The 20000-nt window shown below is 50.3% G+C and overlaps 2 protein-coding genes across 5 annotated transcripts in view; one reads left to right on the top strand and one right to left on the bottom strand.

The window, feature by feature from the left end:
- SLC35D4 (solute carrier family 35 member D4) overlaps positions 1–4603 on the top strand; it is a 144348-nt gene extending 139745 nt beyond the window's left edge. Inside the window, exon 21 of the mRNA XM_086682616.1 lies at positions 4417–4603. The gene's annotated coding sequence lies outside the window, so the exon portion shown is untranslated. The remainder of the gene's footprint in view (positions 1–4416) is intronic.
- Positions 4604–14744: 10141 nt separating this feature from the next.
- Positions 14745–20000, bottom strand: part of CABLES1 (Cdk5 and Abl enzyme substrate 1) — a 129213-nt gene continuing 123957 nt past the window's right edge. For all 4 annotated transcript variants that reach the window (XM_086682613.1, XM_086682611.1, XM_025931163.2 and 1 more), the window contains 2 exons: positions 19273–19480; positions 14745–16096 (listed from right to left, as the gene is read on the bottom strand). In XM_086682613.1, the coding sequence (XP_086538739.1) occupies positions 15956–16096; positions 19273–19480 (349 nt within the window). In that variant the 3' untranslated portion in view covers positions 14745–15955. The remainder of the gene's footprint in view (positions 16097–19272; positions 19481–20000) is intronic.

Below are 20000 nucleotides of genomic sequence, written 5' to 3'. Positions count from 1 at the left end.
CTGCGTCCAGGCTGAGTGTGGGGTGGAAGGTTTTGGTTCTCAGCTTTGAGCTTCAGCCCTAGCTCCTTCCTCACATTCACAACTAAACTCGTCAAAACAATTTCTCTGCTTGCTGACGCCAATTTCTCGCCTCCTCCTCACTCGGAGCCTGATGTGGGGCTCGAACTCTCGGACCATGAGATCATGACCTGAGCTGAAGTCGGAGGCTCAGTCGACTGAGCCACCCAGGTGCCCCCTCTCAGGTACCTTCTAAAACAGCAGTCGTCCTCAGCCGCGATCCTGTCTTTCAATCTGGTTGGTACTTTGCAGGCCTCATCACACAGGGCCTCTAGGGCCTCGGTCTCCTGCTCCTCGGTGCCCTACGACCCAACATGCCCCAGGGGTCCTGCTATCTCTCTCACACCACTCTTTCTCTGCTTTGTAGACACATCCCCGTCTGTCCAGGTGTTAAACATTATCGTCCCACCAGGCCTGGTCCTGGGGCTGCCCTCCTCCCTCTATGCTTGCCCCCCTGGCAAAGCCATGTGTTCACACACTCCAGGCACATTTGTAAACGTATGTCTCCAGCTTGACCTGTCTTTGGAGCTCTGGACCCACATACACAACAGTCTACATGACATCTCCTCTGAATGTCTCCAAGCCTTTACACTCCAAGATCTCTGTGGAAGCTAACACTGTGACAAAACAAACAAACAAAACAAAACAAAACAAAAACAAATTTCAGGGGTTTGACATAGTAAAAGCTTACTCCTCTCTGATATGCTGGTCCAGAGCAGGAGTTTCTGGTCTGCTGGTCATCTCTCCCACATGGTGACTCAAAGGTCCAGGTTCTGTGCCACCTGCTGTATCTTCAGAGTCCTCTGCATTTATCCAGTGGGCAGTACAGGAGAGGAACGAAGTACATTCCCTCTACCCTCCTAGATTTAATAGCCAGGTCTATGAAATAAACTGACAACAGGCAGATTAATAGGAGAAAAGTATACAAATGCATTCATTTTTACTATTACACTACTGGGGATATCACAGGATAAAACTAAGTGAATACCCCCAAAATGGTGAGAATTGAAAGCTTAAATACTGTCTTATAGGGGAAGGGGAGGGGAGATAAAGACAACGCAGGAAAGAGGAAATTATTTTTAGGAAGGATGAGAGACCAGATGGGAGGTATGACAGGGTACGAGAAAGTTTGTCTGGCTGTGGTGCTGGCTTCCAGTCCTCTCCTGTGAGAAGAGTCAATCTTCTTGGGTTGATGAAACTCCCCAGGCGGGGAATCTATGACAATGGAGTTTGTTTTGGAGGATCTGACTTTAGGCAGGTAAGGGGACTGCAGAGAAAGCAAACTGCATTTGCTGGTTTTCAAGTGCCTTCAGTTCAAAATAACTAATTTGCCAAAGCGGCACATTTTGGGTTGGCACGTCCTGAACTCCTTCAACAGGGAAAAAGGGAGTGTCAAAGCCACATCTGAGTTTTAAAAGCTTTGGCCTGGGAAATGGTATCACTTCTACTCATGTTCTGTTGACCAAAAGAACCCCCCCCAAAACAAAAAACAAAAAACAAAACAAATCAAACAAAAAGTCACGTGGTATTATGGGTTAGATTGTTGCCTACCATCACCCCAAAAAAGATATGTTCAAGTCCTAACCACAGGTACCTGTGGATGTGACCTTATTTGGAAATAGAATCCTTTGCAGATGTAATCAGGTTAAGATGAGGTCATATTGGCCAATCACATGACGGGTGTCCTTACAAGATGTTAGAAAGTTGAGCATGCAGATATACCCAGAGGGAAGGTGACCAGGCGAAGACGCTGAGACACAGGGGAGAATGCTATGTGAAGACAGAGGCAGGGATTGAAGTGATCCGTTTATAACCTAAGGGACACCAGGAATTGCCAGCAACCATCAGAAGCTATGGAACAGATAGATTCTCTTTTAGAGCCTCTGGAAAGAACTGACCCAGCCGCCACCTCCATTTTGGACTTCCAGCCTCCAGAACTATGAGAGAATAAGGGTATATTAAGTCACTCAGTTTGTGGCACTTTGTTACTGCAACCACAGAAAACCAGTACACCTGGCCACACCCGGATACAAGAGGAAACGTAGTCCCACATTTTGGTGAGAACTCCATCCTACTGAAGGGCTTCTGTCACAATATGGAAGCCTGAACTCACCCTCTTCCCTTCCAATCCTTTATACCCTAGTATGGGCACTGCCCTCGTGGTAGTTGTCAAGGCTAGAAACTTGGGATCAGCCGTGACCTCTCCTTCTTCCTCCCCTCCCATATCCAATACTAAGTCCTAAATATCTCTAGAGTGTATCATTTCTCTCGGTCTCCATCACAACCCACTCCCCACACTGACACCCCATGTCCTGATCACTGCAGAAGTCTCCTGACTGGTCTGCCTTTGCCCGTGCTAGTTCCTTGTTGAGCTTCCAGACTCCTGCCACAATTCAGTTTCTAAATCTCAAATCTGCTCATGTTATCATCCTATTTAAATATGTTAAAGATGTTCCATTGTCTAGAGGATAAAGGTAAATTCCTTGTGGTCAACAGGGGCCTTCATAGTCTGACTGATGGTTCATTTGATGTGTCAACTTGACAGAGCCATAGGTGCCCAGACATTTGGCCAGACATTATTCTAGGTGTGTCTGTGAGGGTGTTTCTGGATGAGATCAACATTTGAATGGGTAACTAAGGCTGGTTGCCCTTTCTGATGTTGCTGGGTCTCATCCAATCAACCTGAAGACCTGAATAGAACAAAAAGACTAAGAGGGAAATCCTCCTGCCTAATTGTCTGAGCTGGGACCCTGGTCTTTTCTGCCTTCAGACTCAAATGGAAAAACCCACTCTTCTTGGGTCTTGAGACTGTTGGCTTTTAGATTAGAGTTTATGCCTTTGGTTCTCCTGGCTTTCAGTATTTTGGGCTTAGGCTGGAAATACACCATCGCTGTCTTGGGCCTCCAGCTTGCTGACTACAGATCTGAGGACTTTTCAGCCTCCAGTCCTGTAAGCCTATCTATCTATTTATCTATCTATCTATCTATCTATTATCTATTCTCTCTCTCTCCATCCATCCATCCTTCCATCCTTCCATCCTTCCATCCTTTCATCCTTCCATCCTTCTTCTTGGTTCTTGGTTCTGCTACTCTGGAGAAGCCTGACTAATATATTGACCCTATCTATCTCTCTACACACCACACTCCCACCTGATGTTAGGGCTTTGCATATGCTCTCCCCCTAGAAAATCTGTTCCTTCTCATCTTGCCCAATTTACTGCTACTCATTTTTCCTATCTCAGGTCAAGCATCACTTCTTCCCTAATTTCCTTGACCAGGTCCACTCTCTCAACTAGATATTCATTAACACACCATGAATGCCTCCACTGTAGGACTTGTCAAAGTTATGTGGCCATTTCACTATGTGTCTTCCCTATAGCCTGTGAGCCTCAGGAAGATAGTTACCATGTTGGTAGTAACTACTACTCACTACCATGCCCCAGCACCTAGCTCAGTGCCCAGCCAAAAGAATGTGTGGATTGAGTTTTGCCACCACTTGCAGGGGACATCTACTTGGAATACACGCCAGGAATGATCAGGGCTGTGATAGACAGTTATCCTTGTCCTAGGTTGGGGAAGAGGGAAGAGACAAAGAATAGGTGGCTTACATCCAGGGGTTGTTCTATGGGGACCTGTCATCACCACAGCAAGGGCACCAGTCAGAATGGAGGCAGAAGGGTGGCTGGAGGCAAGTCAGGACAGATGCCACTCAGTTGCTCCAAGGACACTGACATCACTCAAAGCATCACTGGAACAGGCCATCTGAAATTACCTATTTTCTCTCTTTTTAAAAAAAAATTTTTTTAACGTTTATTTATTTTTGAGACAGAGACAGAGCATGAAAGGGGGAGGGACAGAGAGAGGGAGACACAGAATCTGAAACAGGCTCCAGGCTCTGAGCTATCAGCCCAGAGCCCGATGCGGGGCTCGAACTCATAGACCACAAGATCATGACGTGAGCCTAAGTCGGACGCCTAACTGAGTCACCCAGGCACGCCCCCCCCCCATTTTCTCTCTTTAAGGCTTGCTATGGACTGGATTGTTGTGTCCCCTCAAAATTCATATATTGAAACCCTAATCCCTAATGCAATGGTATTTGAAGATGGATCCTTTGGGGGTAATTTCGTCATGAGGGTGGAGCCCCCATGAGGGGATTAATGCCCTTATAAGAAGAAACACAAGGAGCACCTGGGTGACTCAGTAGGCTAAGCATCCAACTCTTGATTTCGGCTCAGATCGCGATCTCATGGTTTTGAGATCAAGCCCTGTGTCGGGCTCTGTGCTGGGCATGGAGCCTACTTATGATTCTCTCTTCTGATCCCACCTCTTTCTCTCTCTCTCTCTCAAAAATAATGAGAAGAAGAAGAAAAAGAAATACAAGAGAGTTTGCCCTTCTCTTTGCTCTCTGCCACACGAGAATACAGTGAGAAGATGGCTTTCTGCAAACCAGAAAAGATTGCCCTCACCAGTCACCAGATGTGCCGGTGCCTTGCTCTTGGACTTCCCAGCCTCCAGAACTGAGAAATAAATGTTTGTTGTTTAAACTACCCCAGTCTATGGTATTTTTGTTATAGCAGCTCAAGCTAAGACAAAGCTGGATTTTATTTTTTGAAAACGCCGGATGCCATTTGGTGCGAAAAGTCACTGGAGTAGGTGATGGCTCAGAATGACAGTGTTTCAGGTCAAAACAGGAGGTGAAGATATGTCTTAACGAGACTGATCTCTTATCCCACTGATCCTCTTTTCGTGCCAGACCCAGAAGGGGAATCTCCCACATGCTTTATACCACAGACTAATACTAATAGCTGATGTGTAAGTGCATGCTGTGTGTCAGGGGCTACCTGCATACTTCATGTTCATTATCTTGTGGGCCCCTCACCACCTCCTGAGAGAAAAAGCCAGAGTCAATCCCATTTTAGAGCTAAGGTCTGAAGCCTGGGAAGGTTTCATAACTGCCCCCAGCTGCGTCGGCTCATGAGGGGCAGAATGCACCTGCTACGAGAACGTGCACCTCGGACGTCACAGCCATTCTTTGAACCACTCTTGTGTGCTGCCTCCCGAGTGACTGCCTGAGAGAGCAGTGATTGTTTAAATAAGGTTTAGAATCATTATTACAGCAATAGCCTCATTATATTTCACTAGGGGAGATAAAGCACGTGAAAGTGCTATGCTATTAATTACTACTGTAATACGTACATGTGCCCACGCGCACACACACACACACACACACACGTGCATGGAGATAATGGAAAGGAGACATGCTTTCCAGATCCTTGCTACTAAAAGTACTAAAAATGTGGCTTGTGCCCGGAAACTTTGGTTCCCCAGAATCTCGAGTGCCCTCCTAGATGTGCCGACTCCATATCTGCTCTTCAACAAACCCACATGCTTGGTAAAGTTTGAGAAGCCCTTTCAGGATCAGAATCTTTGCCTTCCACCTATGACTCCACACTAACAGCTATGACCTGCAAACTTCTGGAGGTAGAAAAATCACTGGGGAACTTGTTGCAAATATGGATTCCTGGGTCTCACTCTCGGAGATTCTAGAATTCCCGGGCCTTTTCATTTCTAAAAGACATGCCAGGTGATTCTGATGCATCTGATCCTACTAGGACTCCGTACTTTGACAAGTGCTCATCAAATATTTCTTTAGTTTTCCAGCAGAAAATACGTCCTTAATAGTAACTTAATAGTAAAAGCTCTGGAAACTGCTTTTGGCAACAACAAAAGTCCAGATCTTGTCTTCATTGGAATCAAGAGAACTGTTTTAGTTTGGGAAAGTCTATATAATAAACCTCTAATTCTCCTCCTTCTCTGCCTCTCCCTTCACATCTGATTTCTATTCACTTCTCAGCAGCTGGGGCTCATGCTTTGATTTAGAACGGTGGTAGAGACTTCCTGAGAATCATTTTAATCATTCTGAAAAAAATGAAAAGCTTGCACTGTCTTTTTTGAGATAGTTGAGTTAGCACACCTTTTTGGACCACTTGGGGCATGTGAGCTCTGCGAATCCCACAGAGCAAACTAAGGTCTCTCAAAAGTGAGAACTCGGGGGTTTCAATGACCAGACAGCTACGGAAAATACCCATCCCCAAAAGGTGATTGGTAATTAAAGGGACTTCCCAAACTTGGAATGGCCCAAGAGCTTTCAGCGAAATTGACACTGTGGGCTGCTCTGTGTGCTTAGAGAGGCCATCCACGTTCAGTGACCGTGTGGTGGAAATGTGTGCTGAGGTGTGGGGAAGCCTGGAAAGGACAAGGGGACTGTGTGACAAGTCGAGAAGCAGGAGGCCCTTTGCTGGGCCCGGAGGACAGGTGGCGGCCAAGGACCAGAGGGAGCTTTGAGGTTCGGATGAGGCAGGAGACCCCAGACGTGAAGCAGAGGTGCAGAGAGAGGGATTTCAGATGGACAGGAAGGAGGAAATGCAGGCTATGGGTTGACTGCAGGGGGTGGGACAGCCAGGAAAGCTTGTGACGAAGGCAGTTGGGAGATGAGCCAGTGAGGAAAGTGATTGCATTGCACAGATGGAGAAGCAAAGGAGTATCCTGGTAGAGAAGAGGAAAGCAACTTCCATCCTTCTTCCCTTCCTTCCCCTCCTGTCCCGTCCCCTCCCCTCCTGTTAGTATATGTACTGCCCAGAGAGCAACGCTTTCTCTTTTTTTTAATGTTTATTTATTTTTGAACGAGAGAGAGACGGAGGGGGAGTGGGGAAGGGCAGAGAGAGAGAGGGAGACACAGTATCTGAAGTAGGCTCCAGGCCCTGAGCTGTCAGCGCAGGGCCTGATGTGGGGCTCGAACTCACGAATGGTGAGATGATGACCTGAGCCGAAGTCAGAAGCTTAACCGACTGAGCCACCAAGGCACCCCAAAACCCTTTTTCTGAGAGCAGAAGATTGGGGGCTGGAGGTGGGGGCGGGGGTGGAAAGAACACAACCATCTAGGTCCTCGGGGCTGGGTAGAGGACAGGAAGCATCCCATCCAGAGCAGCCTGTTTGGATTCTGATCTGACATGTCTGTAGAGCCTGAGTGGACACGTGAATGGCCTTGACTTGGTGGGTAATGGACACTCTGAGTATTATGGGCTGAACTGTGTGCCCCCTAAAGTCATGTGTTGAAGCCCTAACCCCCAGAGCTCAGAACGTGACCCTGTCTGGAGACTGGGCCTTTAAGAGGTAGTTAAGGTTAAATGAGGCCGGCATGGGTGAGATCTCATCCAGTCTGACTGTTGTCTTTAGAAGAAAAGGAAAAGCTGGGCCCCCGGAAGAGACACCAGGGATGTGCAGTCACAGAGAAAAGGAAGAAGAGGCCGCAGGAGAGACCCCAGAGGAAGCCAACCAACCCTGCCAGCACCTCCGTCTCAGACTGCGAGCCTCCAAAACTGTGAGAAACTGACTTTCTGTTGCTGCCCGGACTGCAGGGCTGTGGCTGCGCGGGAACGCACCTGTGATACGCGGTGTGGCCTGGGGCGTCTGCTGGGCGGTGAGGGTGAGGAGGCAGCCTCGTCCCAGCCCGGGTTTTGTTGTGAGTGCTGGCTGTACAGCAGCTGGCTAGGCGGGGTCCGTCTCCCTGCTCGACTGCCCTGGTTCTTCGGGGTGAGCTGTGAAACAGGTGGCATTTCCACCTGGGCTCTGATGGAGACGCGGTGCCAGCGCCTTTGGCTTCTGAGACTCTGGTGTCGGGCCCAGTGCAGACGCGGTTGCAGGGCCAAGGGTCAGGGGGCCCCCCCACTCTCTAGGCTGTTTGTCACCACTCCCTCCCCTGAGTGGGGGACCCAGGCTACAAGGCCCGGCCGCCAGGCCCACTCTGCCCAGGCTTCCTGGTTCTGGGCACGGGAAACCTTTGGAAGGGAGGAGATTAGGGGGAGAGAAGCCACCGGGCGGCTCCACCTGGCAGGGTGACACCTGGGGCTGTGGAGGGAGGGAGCTCTGGTGACACAAGGACTTGGGGTTGCTGCCATCAGCACGTGGCGGGTAACTGGAGCTAAAGACAGCAGCGAGGCATCCAGGGCCCATTTGCTGGCCGACAGGTGTGGGAGCAGCCACCTTGTGGAGGCAGTCACTGCGCCTCGCCCAGCTCGTGGGTCCCTGAGCCGCAGCCAGCACCCCTGTCCCCCCCAGCAGTGGGGACAAGAATGGAGAGGTGCCTCTCGGGGTGTGAGAACACGAGCGAAATACCGCTGTGCGCTGCCCGGCACCACGGCCCTCCGACTAGAAACATGGGATGTGGGATGGGGACATCCGAGTCCTCAGGGCCAGCTCTGGCTGACGGCTGGTGTAACCGTGCTGTGAATGGGGCGGGGCATACACTGTCTCCGACTCTGCCTCTGAGTCCCGGCCCGCTCCACGCCTCCGCGCTCTGCCGCTGGTGACCTGGTGACCGTGTGGGAGGGGCTTGTTCCTGGGTCGTGAGAAAATGACATCCAATGCCGTGGGGGGCAGGGGGGCGGATGTCTGTGAGTGTGTCCGTGTGCGTGTCTGAGTGTGTGGAGGCAGGAGGACCCGTCGGGCCTGGTTCACAGGATGAGCGGGCTCAGCTGTGGCCTTGGGTGGGCGCGCAGGTGGCTCAGGCTGGGCCCTGCAGCGCAGGCCACGCCCACAGGCCGTCCTCCGTGTCTCTCCCCCAAAGTGAGGGAGGTCGCTGAGGCTCCCGCTGGGCTGTGAGAAAGCTGGGTGCTCTTCAGCGTCAGCCAGGCAGCTGCACAGTGCTCGCCATCCCAGCCGTCCTAGTGCTCCGGGCCCTCGGGCTGCTCACCACCACTGTCTTTATACCTTTACACACCTGCCTGCCTCTTTGGCCTGCGGGAGTTCTCCTCTAAAAACTCAGGGCTAGAGGGGTCCCTGGGTGGCTCAGTTGGTTAAGCGTCTGACTTCAGCCCAGGTTGCGATCTGAAGGTTTGTGGGTTCGAGCCCCATGCTGGGCTCTGTGCTGACAGCTCAGAGCCTGGAGCCTGCTTTGGATTCTCTGTCTCCTTTCTGCTCCTCCCCTGCTCACTTGCTCATGCTCACTTGCTCATGCGCGCGTGTGTGTGCGCGCGCTCTCTCTCAAAAATAAATACTAAAATAAAAAAAAATTAAGGCTGAAATCCCTAGCAGCCTGAATGCATCAATGTCCCATCAGGCCTGAGGGGTACCTTTTGGGAGGACTGACACAGTGACCCCCACCTCACCTACTGCACCCCAGTAGGACTAGGATTGAGCTGGTAGGTGGGGTCTGGAACTCAAGAGTTTTTTTTTTTTTTTTTTTTTTAATTTTTTTTTTTTAACGTTTATTTATTTTTGAGACAGAGGCAGAGCATGAACGGGGGAAGGTCAGAGAGAGGGAGACACAGAATCTGAAACCGGCTCCAGGCTCGGAGCTGTCGAACTCACGGACCGCAAGATCATGACCTGAGCCGAAGTCGGCTGCTTAACCGACTGAGCCACCCAGGCGCCCCTCAAGAGTTTTTAAAAAATAATTGATAGTAGTTCTGCCAGAAGATGCCATCAGCCTCCCTCCTATGGACCCACTGATTTTTTTTTTTTTTTTGGTTTGGTTTTGTTTTGTCATCTTTGATGATCAGCTCCTGTTCAAAGCCCCTCATGAAGGAATGACCAAGAACCCTGAGGTTTCAAAGGAAGGCCCATTTGGTGGAGAGGGGGCCTGGATACCACCCTGAGGAGGGCTGTTTTCAGAATCAGGTTCATTGTAGCCAAACTGTCTTTTTTTTTTTTTTTTTTTTTTAATGTTTATTTTGAGAGAGAGCAGGGGAGGGGCAGAGAAAGAGAGAGAGTGTCCCAAGCAGGCTCAGTGCTGTCAGCACAGAGCCTGATGTGGGGCTTGAACCCACCAACCCTGAGATCGTGACCTGAGCCAAAACAGAGTCAGACGCTTAACTGACTGAGCCACCCAAGCGCCCCCCTCCTGCCTTTTTAAGGCACATGATTTTTTTGACTGTTCTCACTTCTTAATGGTTCAGTGGGACAGTTTTCACTGTTTCTTTCCAGAATGATTTGGAAGTATAGAATGCTTGTTTTCCCAATTGCTCCTGCTTGATGAAACATGGTGTCACTAGCCTGTCAACTGGGTGTGCCAGGTGGGGTTGGCACTTGCAATAGGGAGGCAAGTAAAGTGAGTTCAGTGAGCGAACTGTTTATGGACGTGTGGATGGGTTAAGGGACCATGAAGGCCAAGAGGCCCCAGGACTAGCAGGGCCCTTTGGGTGAGGTGGGGGTTGGGCTGTGGAGCCAGAGAGCTGGACCTCCTTCTCCTCCTCCTCTTTTTTTATCCTCGGCAGAGCCAAATCAGCAGCCAGAGGGCGAGGGCGCTTGGGTGCTGTGGTCTGTGGGGTCAGAGCTGAGCAAGACCTGAGCAGAGAACCGACTGATAATTCGCCCGATGAAGGGATTGTTTTGTGATGATGGCTCGTTAGACTTGACCAACATTTATTTGGTGAATTCTGCGCACCACGCACTGCGCTGAGTGCTTGGGGATGTGGCAGCGAGTACTGTTCCTGTCCTCCTGAACCCTGTGGTCTAGAGTAACAGTTAATGACCGTGAAATGGTCTCTGTGCACATCTGACGAGGCCTGTGTTCTGCAAGTAACATTTGAGGGTGGAGGGGTGAAGTCTCAAGCAGCTCATAACCCCTAAGCCGTTCTCTGGACTCCACTGCAGTGTGGCCTTTCCTGCCAGCTGACTGCCTGCCCAGGTTGTACTTGGCCTCATCTTAGAGAAAAACAAATATGCGTTTCCTAGTCATCTACGGATAGGAGGGATAGCGGCCAGGGAACATGCAGAGTCAAGAGGCAAAGAGAATTTGTGATAATTATAACACACAGTGGAAAACCCATACATAAACAATGGGAAACTGGTCGGATGTTGGTGGCCACCGATGCTGGCACGTTACACTGTGATCTTCCACTTAGATGCAAAAGCCCCTTGGCTCACCTGTTGCAGAAGCGTGTTTTCTACAAAGCCCCTGTTCTCCCAGGGCCCGGAAGTGTGTCCCACATCAGCCGCGGAGCCTGCTCGCATCCCAGAGGACAGTGCTCTGGACTTAGCAGCTCCAGATCCCTTCTTCTTTCTGCACAGAAAGGGCTGGTGGCTGCTGTGTGGGTGGGGGGAAGGCCCCCCCTCCCCTGAGGGGCCATCAGGGCAGCAGTTCAAGGGGGACATCTGAGGGCAGCTGAGCAACGGCCTCCCGCTTTCTTAGCTTCTCTGTTTTGACCCAGCTTGAGGCAGGACAGCTGGTTGGGCTTTGGAATGAGACAGACCTGGATTTGAATCCTGCCTTTACCATTTCATAACCGTGTGCTCTTGGGAAAGTGACTTTCAGAGCCTGTCTCTCCATCTGTGAAACGGGAGCATGACCCCTAATTTTATAGTTTGTTTAAGGGTTGACTAAGAACATGTGCTCTAAGTGCCTAGCACAGGTCTGGCGTGTGGAATCTGCTTGGTGAGTATGAAGTCCTCGCCGGCTCTGCCCCACCAGCCATCAGTGCACAACGTCCAACCGCCTATCACAGTTCGTGACTCTGGCTTCTCATCAGCCCGCCCAGGCGCCCTGGTAAGGAGTCCCCAGTTTCATCCTGCCTGTCTTTGTGGGCTCTACTCCTAGGACCAAACAATGGCTCTAACTTGGCCTGCCTTGTCATCCAGGTACTAGGCTGACCCCTGGGCAGCAATTATTACCAGCCTGCTGCCTTGGACTCCTCCACTCCAGGCCTGCCCTGGAGCTTGGCTTTTGAGCGTCTGCATTCAGGCGTCCCTCTGGAGATTAGTATCATGGCTCCTGGTAGAGGTGCCTTCTACCCACCCCCAGTAGTCCTTCCTTAACCTCTGGAAGCCCCTCGGGGGCAGGCTCTTGGGGTCCTCTTGTCACCCACAGAGCCCAATGTATTTAAAAATGGTAGGTGGACCCCAATGAAAAAGCAAAATGGAGGTGTGCTCACCCGTGATGTCCCCAAGGTCATGACTATCCAGCCCCCACAGCAGCCCTGGGGAGTTGCGTTTAGTACCAAACTCTTCAGCCATAGGCCCAAGAGCCCGGGGCACAGACCTTGTCTGAGCAGCAACACCAATCAACATTAGATGAGGCAATCTCCTGTGAGCCAGCTCCGATTTACAGTAAATGAGCTGTCGCTCTGTCCAGTTGAGATCTTTCTGGCCATGTGCATCCAGAGAATGTTAGAGGCAGTGGCTTAGGGAATCCAATGTCAAAAGTACCTTTCAGCGAGAGACTGGTGGTATGTTAGTTACTGTTGTTGAATTAACCATCTCCAGTGTCTGCCTCTTTTTCTATCTTAGATAACTCTGTATGATAGGTGGTTATTTTTTTTTTAGACAAAAAGGTTTTCTGTGCTTATTTGGAACAGTGACTCTAAGACATTAATGTCTGTGGATCTGCATGAAATCTCAGGAAGCTGCAGATTCTGCCTTTGGAACAAGCCCCCAGGTGATGCCGATGCTGTGGTCCTTGGACCACACTTTGAGTAGCCGGACAGCAGTGGCGATGGTATGTAGGCAAGCACCTTACTTGCCAGGGGCGTTTGCATGCTTCAGCCCTGTGTTGCAGACTTTCTGGAGTCTGTCCCTTTATGGAGTGGGGGCTCTGAGTTAGCACTCTAGCATTCCGCACGGAGGTCCTTTGGCAGTAAGATCATTTCTTTCACCGATTCTTGGTGTTAATGACACGTGACTCCGGATTTATAGCCTTGAGGTTTCCTCTCTTCCCCGGCTGCCAGTGCTCTCCTACCTGGCCCTGTCGTGACGTGGCCGGCGTGGTCCTTAACAGCCCTGACAGCCTTCAGAAGAGAAACTCAAGACTACCCCTAGGATGCTCCCCTCATACACCCCATTCTTTGAAGGACTCCCCCCTCCACCCCATCACTGGACATGACTAACAGGTAACAAAACTACCTGGCTCAAATGTTCTCAAGCAGATTGCAAGGTGAGGGTGGGGGGCATGGCAGCTTCAGGCTCTGAGTTGTGGAGGTGGCCAGAGGGAGAGGCCTACCGCCCTGAACCAGAGACGTCTGAAACAAGTCAGCAGCAGGGGCTGTAAGTTTTTTTGTTTGCTGTTGGGGCAGGAAGGGGACAGGACAGAGTAACAAGGAGATGGGAAGGGATATCCAATGTCACCTGCTGCCACATCAGGAGGGCAGGTAGGGGCTGTGGTATGGTTTATGTGCAGTAAGGGACCACCCCGAAACGGGCCTGCTGGGTGAAGACCATAGAAACGGGAGTAGGGGGGAGGTTTAAGTTAAAAACAAGGAAAAACCCACAAAACAATCAGCTTTGCATTTGGCGCGTTTCCTGTGTCCATCTAGGTTTGACTGGGGGAAATGGAGGGAAAGGAGTGACCTCTGCCGTCACTGGGCTGGCTCAGGCCCCCCTGGGGCAGCTGCTCTGGGAGGCAGGGGCCCCTCCTCCCCAGTGGCTGCCCTAGCCTGTCGGCTCGGTTGGGTTCCATCTCTTACCTAACAGTCCAGTCCGAGAAGAGGCCAGTCTGGGGGAACCATGTGAGGCAGAGCAGCTAGTGCTAGCCTGTGGGACATGTGGCCGGGTGTGGCTTCCCCACAGACATTTGTGCATGGGGAGAGCTGGAGAGGCATCGCAGCAAGTCTGAGGAAGCTGGGCTGGCAAGGGCTAAACCCGCCCCTTGTGGTGGAGGGTGAAAGGGCAGAAACTCACGGTCCTCTAGAACAGTCTGTGGAGTGGCCTCCTCTCCATACAGACTCAGGCTCCCTGACTCCTAGTCAAAGCCCTGGGATGTACCAGATTATGGGGGCTGCTCTGGCAATGACCATCCCTTACCTCGGTCTCATCCTCCTTTACCTTCAAAAAGCTCAGGTTAAGGACAAGCAAAAAGAAGCCTTTTGACAAAAATCTTTCCTTCTTAGCACCCCTCCCAACTAAATTAAAACTCCCCACTCAACAAATCCACAGGCCAAAATAGTTTAAAACTGTCTTAAAAAAAATGGACCAAGTTCAGCTTGCTAACTTTGCTAAAAACTAAATGGCCCCCCAAAAATACTAGCCTGATTTAAGACACAGGAAGGACCTCGGTGGCATGTTACCCTATCAATCAGCTGTCCCTCTGAGCCTGGCAGGAGATTCAAGGCAGATGGACAGTGGGGAGCTCCGTGGGCAATTTTAGATGCTAGTGGCCTTGCTCCTCAGAAAGGCTTTCCATCTGCCAGGCACTCACCAGGGAGCCGAGCAGGTGGAGAGTCTGGGGTGGCTTGTCAGAGAGCAAGTGACAGACACCAGGAGGCGAAGGTCAAGAGCATGTTTACTTCAGGTGACAGAGACGCTCCAAACACTATGCTTCGTTCCCAATTTGCTTCACAACAGCAGGCGCCCCTTACACGTTGACTTAGAGATCACGTTCGTCTAGCCCCCACCTGTCTTACAACTGAATCCAGCCAAGGAAATGCGTTGGCAAAGTATTGAGTACTAAGTTCAGTTAACTCTAGGACTCTGGAGCAGGGGAGTATTCAATCTGTTCTCTCCCCAGCTGTTCCTTGAAATCCTGTCCTGTGTGGCGATTTTTTTTTTTGGCTCCGCTAACCAAAGCTATGCACACTCAGCTTCCCTGTCACCTGTTCTCTGGGGTGACCGGAGAAGCTCCCACTCTGTGTGCAGATGGGGACAGGGGCAGGGCATGAGGTGACTGGTGACATATCTGCATCTACACATCCACACATGTATATAGAAACAAAATATTTTAATTCTTTTTACATGGCCACAGGCTTTGTCAGGTGAACTCCAGCAGGCACCTCTCGTGGCTGCGAGGGGATGGTGTGGTGACGTCATCCCAGCCAGTCCATATAAGCTACAGTCCCCATTCAGCACAGCCAGCCTTATGTGGCAGATACGTCGCTGCCTCCTCAGGTGACCGAACCGCAGCTCATCCCAGAGGTCAGAAGCCTCGAAACACCCATCATGCGTCTTACCCCTATTCTGGAATCTTATAAAACATTTATATATATATATATAGCACAATAAACGTGCTTATTATGCACTCTAACATAGAGTACAGGAACACACACCACGGAGCACAACCCCAGCCGTCTCCACAGTGGGAAAAGTGCGAAGGTCAAACGCATACACAAGGTGTGGCAGCAGAAAGGTATAGAGCACCACGCTCCATGCCTTTCCACAAGACCCGACACCGCGAACTCGTCATCTTCGTCCCGTTGGTGGTAGGAGCATTAACAGAAACTACGTCACCTTCTAAGGGCAGGGGATGCCAGACAATCTGGTGTGGAGCAGAGAGTGATTACGATCCAGAGCTGATCTAGAACTAACTGCTGAAGGTCAGCCTGGCTCACGACCCCAGGTGGAGGTCTGCTCTCTGGCGGGCGGGACCGGCTTTGGGGGCCGAGGGCTGACGTGATATCTGTCAGACACACACATTCTCACACTCACACACTCCGGGGGAAAGTGCATTTCCAAGAGCTGATACGAAAACATTGGCACACTCTTTTGACACAGGGTATGTTTTCAAAGCATTCCCCCAGCTGCTGCAAATTCTCCTCCCCGCTCTGCTCTAGAACTCTGCACTGAGTTGGACCAGGTCTGGAGAGAAGGCCCTGTGCCGCACTGGCGAGGTCTGTGCATGCCCGGGAAGAACAGCAGGGAGGGGACAGCTGCAGAGTGTCGCCAGGGGAAAGGGGAAAGGCCCTGTGCCATCTTACGCACGGTTCTCCCCTTCCCCTGCTGAGTAATAAACTGCTCGTGGGTCATCCCAGCTAGCCAGACCAAGACTCCCTGAAAAGTTTCCGGTACTGCCCTACACGAAAACATGTGGAGAGGAAAAAAGGCTGGTATGTCGAGTTCTATTTTTGCATTTCCAGTAGTAAGTGCTGTTCTGCAAGCTCAGAGGAAGTGGTCCCTGGCCCTTCTTAGGGCCTGTGCTAGGAGCTCTGCACCAGGCGTCTGTAATGGGGCATGACCTCGTGCTCCGGCAGATGAAGAGCAAACTCCAAGGCCACTAACACTGGGAATTCAAAGGCAATCAGTTCTCGTCTATTCAGCCGGAACTTCTCTTCCAGTTTCTGCAACAGAATGAAAGGAAACCAAGAGCATATCAGCTTTGCAATCAAAGTCCTTGCCTTTCTCCACATGTAAGCTCCCTACCCACCAGCCCAGGAGTGTTTACAGAGAAACCCATTACAGGCAAGACTGTGGAGGAAGAAAGGGAGGCAGGCTTCAGCTGTACTTCCTGCTCTCAGTCCTGGTGAAAGAGTCGAACGTCCCCGAGGACCCACGGTCCCACGACTTCATTTACTCTCTCAATAATCTTATAAGTTCAATGTGACATTTATGCCCACTTTACAGAGGAGAGAAAACAGGGTCAAGAGGGTAAATAGCTGAGCCTAAGGTGAAATGGGACAGTAAATGGCAACGCTGAGATACCAACTCAATTGAGATTTCAACTCCACCTGTTACAAGTAGCTTATTCAGGCTTAGAGGGAAGACTAAAAAGATCGCACATCACCTACAACAGCAATGACCACCTGGGAAGTTCAGGATTGGGTGGGCGGACTCTATGTAGTTTGGTCCTTTCACACACGAAGACCCAAGACCTGTTGAGATCAGCTCCCTTCCAGGGTGTCATACAGCCTGAGTGTGTGCATGTGAACGGCCGGAGCACGCGGCTGTGTTTAGCTTGCACCCAGGGGCTCCCCGCTGGCACCAGAATATACACCATGAAGCACCTCAGCCATCTCCGTGGCTGGCGGGGGGGGGGGGGGGGGGGAGGCGGGGGAGTGCGAAGGTCAAACACACACGGTTTGGCAGCAGAATGCACCGCGCTCCATGCCTTTCCACACGACCCAACGCTGTGAATTGGTCATCTTTGTCCCATTGGTAGTAGGGGTAGAAACAAACTATGTCATCTAAGGGCAGAGGATGCCAGACAATCTGGTGTGGGGCGGAGCTCAATCCACCCAACTGTGGGCGCTGCTGGAGTAGACATGAAGGAGAACGACCAGGGGAGGGTGGGCAGGGAAGGCCTTGTTTTTGCCAGGACACATTCTGCTCTGGCTTAGCCGGTTTGGGCTTAAAAAACAGAACAAAACAAAACTCCCCCGCAGAGCCATTGGTGGCCACTGATTATAACAGGGCTGGGACCCTGTGTCAAACTAACTGCTACTGCAAATGTGAAAACCACTGCCTGTATATCCTGCATGGACACACTGTCTGGTCTATTACTAGGCTACAACTAAATGTACACAACCTCACACTTGTCAAGATTATTAGTTCAGTTAGTATCTATGTAAACCTGTTGATTCTCAGATTTAGTAACCAAAGTTCCCCTCCATGTTCCTAAAAGTATATACTATACAAGCTAGAGGATTATGCACCATTTCTTAGAAGCAGCAAAGCACTGACCTAAAGAACATTCTTTCTTCCACTGATGGATGAATGGATAAACAAAATGGGCAATACACATACAGTGGAATATTATTTAATCTTAAAAAGGAAGGAAGTTCTAACACAACGTTACAAAATGGATGAATCTTGAAGACCTAATGCAAGGAGATAAAGCCAGTCACAAAAGACAGACAGTGTGTGATTCCACTTCCGTGAGGTCCCTAGAACAGACTAGCTCAGAGAGGCAGAAAGCAGAATGCTGGTGGCCAGGGCCTGGGAGGCAGAGGGAGTGGAGAGTTATTGCTTAATGGGAAAAGAGTTTCAGTTTTGCAAGATGAAAAGGTTCTGGAGCTGGATGGTGGTGATGGCCACAACAATATGAGTGTACTTAATACCACTCAACTGTAAACTTACGAATAATTAAAATGGTAAATTAAAGCAAAAAGAATGCTCTTTCTTATGTGGGGAATACCTACGTTAGCTTCCTTTCTGCTCTCCTTTGCCACGGAGACAGCTGCACAACTAGACATAAAGGGCATCGTGTTAGGCATGTCTTGTGTTTTCTGTATTCTGAGGTTTGACATCTGGGGCCTTGCTGATCCTGGAGGCACGGCCACTTTCAGGGTCAGCCAATTCCTAGAGAGGGTGGACAACCTGCCTGGGGGCACACCTTTCATACCCAAAACAACCGATCCAAGGCCTGCACCCCAACCTTCTCTGGGCCTCTATCCACCCGCCCTAATGACGCAGGGCCAGGAGGTAAGTAGGGTGGCCCCCATGCCCTAAAGTCTACTGAAATTAGTCTAACTATCCAGTCCTAAGCCTGCTTAGGCTGCCTTGCCTGTTCCTTCCTGTGGAAGCCAGAGTGAAGACTCCTGCCCACAGTATCCCTTTCTCCCTCCGCCTCCTAACCAACCTTGGTACTTCCCCACATGGCCCCCCCAAGGTATGCTGCCTACCCCGCCAAATGCATGTTGGCACCCTATCCTCTAGCATGATATTAACTGGGAGGCTTTAGGACATGGTCAGGTTGAGGAGCTGATACGTGGAGTCCTCACAATGTGATTGGTGCCCCTGTAAGAAGAGACCAGGGAGCCTGCTTGCTCTTTCTGTGCAAGGGGAGGACACTGCGAGGAGGAAGCCATCCACAAGCCAAGGAGATGACTCTCACCAGGAGATAATGCAGCTGGCACCTTGGTTTTGAACTTCCCAGTTTCCAGAACTGGGAAAAACCAATATTTAAGCTGCCCTGTCCATGGTATTTTGTTATGGCAGATAGAGCTAAGAGACTTCTTTTGGGAACTGTGTAAGCTAACTTTTCAATGGCAACTGTCTCCTGATCTGTTGGCTTTACTATATCTCAAATTTTCTATGAATACACTGTATTTTATTTTAAAACGGGCATTCACATATCCATCTAAGATCAAGGTTGCTTTTCTTTGATGGGGCTCTCCTTTAAAAGAAGCTACTACTGAATCAAACCCACACCTTTCCCCACAGACGAGGCAACTAAGGTCACAGGAAGCCAAGGTCTGATGGACACGCTGTGGGTCACATTGCTCATAAGTCCCCTTTCCATTACAGTGGCTTCTGTGGCTTTGAGAATAATTTCACCCCTCATGGTGTCCAAAAATTGATTTTTATGGCCAGACCCAATATGGGGGGGGGGGAATCTTGTCAAAGTGGATCATCCCTCTGTTCTAGGACAGCCTTAGATGTGGGGCCAGACATCTGCTGCAGGATGACCTCACGGCCCTGGTCTCACAGTGGCTACTAACAATCGGAATTCTGGGCAGGATCATCGACCAGGCTCTTCCCAGGTGCTCCCTCAGCCAACAGGACTCAGGTCACTTACGTCAATTAAATGCTTGACTTCGTGTTTTTTGAGGTCACTTCCGATTTTGGCTGCTAATAGTACACATGCTCCAGCACAAAGCTTCCGGTTCTGTTTGTTTAGCTTTCCCTTGAGGGCGAGCTTCTCAAAATAGACAAAGGCCATGGCCACCGTGGGCTCCTCAAAGCCGCAGTCCTCCTGGGCAAGCTTCCGCATCTCTCGCTTTAGACTAGAGAAAGACAGGAAGAAAGGAAGATTATTAGAACTTGGGAGTTTCAGAGGACCCCAAAGAAAAACATTAATCCATCCTGAAAGCATTTCCTTTTTCTCATTCCCAGAATGGTGACGTGGAATCGGACTAAATCCCTAGGAGTAAGAAAATTCCATTACATGTGGGCAACAGACTTAGGCTGCTGGGGCTCTTCTCTGCTGGTGGAATTGTATAGATGATGTCAGTAAGGGACACAGAGGACCCCACTGAACCCAGGTGGCATCTGAGAGTCTCTGGGAACTAGGAGTAGAGCTACCCAAAGGAAAAGAGGAAAACTATGATGGGGAACTATGATCATTCCAGAGAGGCACTTTCAGAAATAAATTAGGTGCTCGGTATCAACTCTGCTGAGTATCAGTCACGTTCAAGAACCATGACAGAAGAGGAGTTTAGGCTAACAGCACAACAGCCAGTGTGCTTAGGAACGCTGCCCGGCTAACGGACAAAGTGTGAAAACTTTTTTTTCTTACGTCTCTGG

Source organism: Puma concolor, chromosome D3, assembly GCF_028749965.1.
Source record: "Puma concolor isolate L17-30 chromosome D3, mPumCon1.1.hap2, whole genome shotgun sequence".
Lineage (NCBI taxonomy): Eukaryota > Metazoa > Chordata > Mammalia > Carnivora > Felidae > Puma > Puma concolor.
This window is presented reverse-complemented; position numbering and strand designations above follow the sequence as displayed.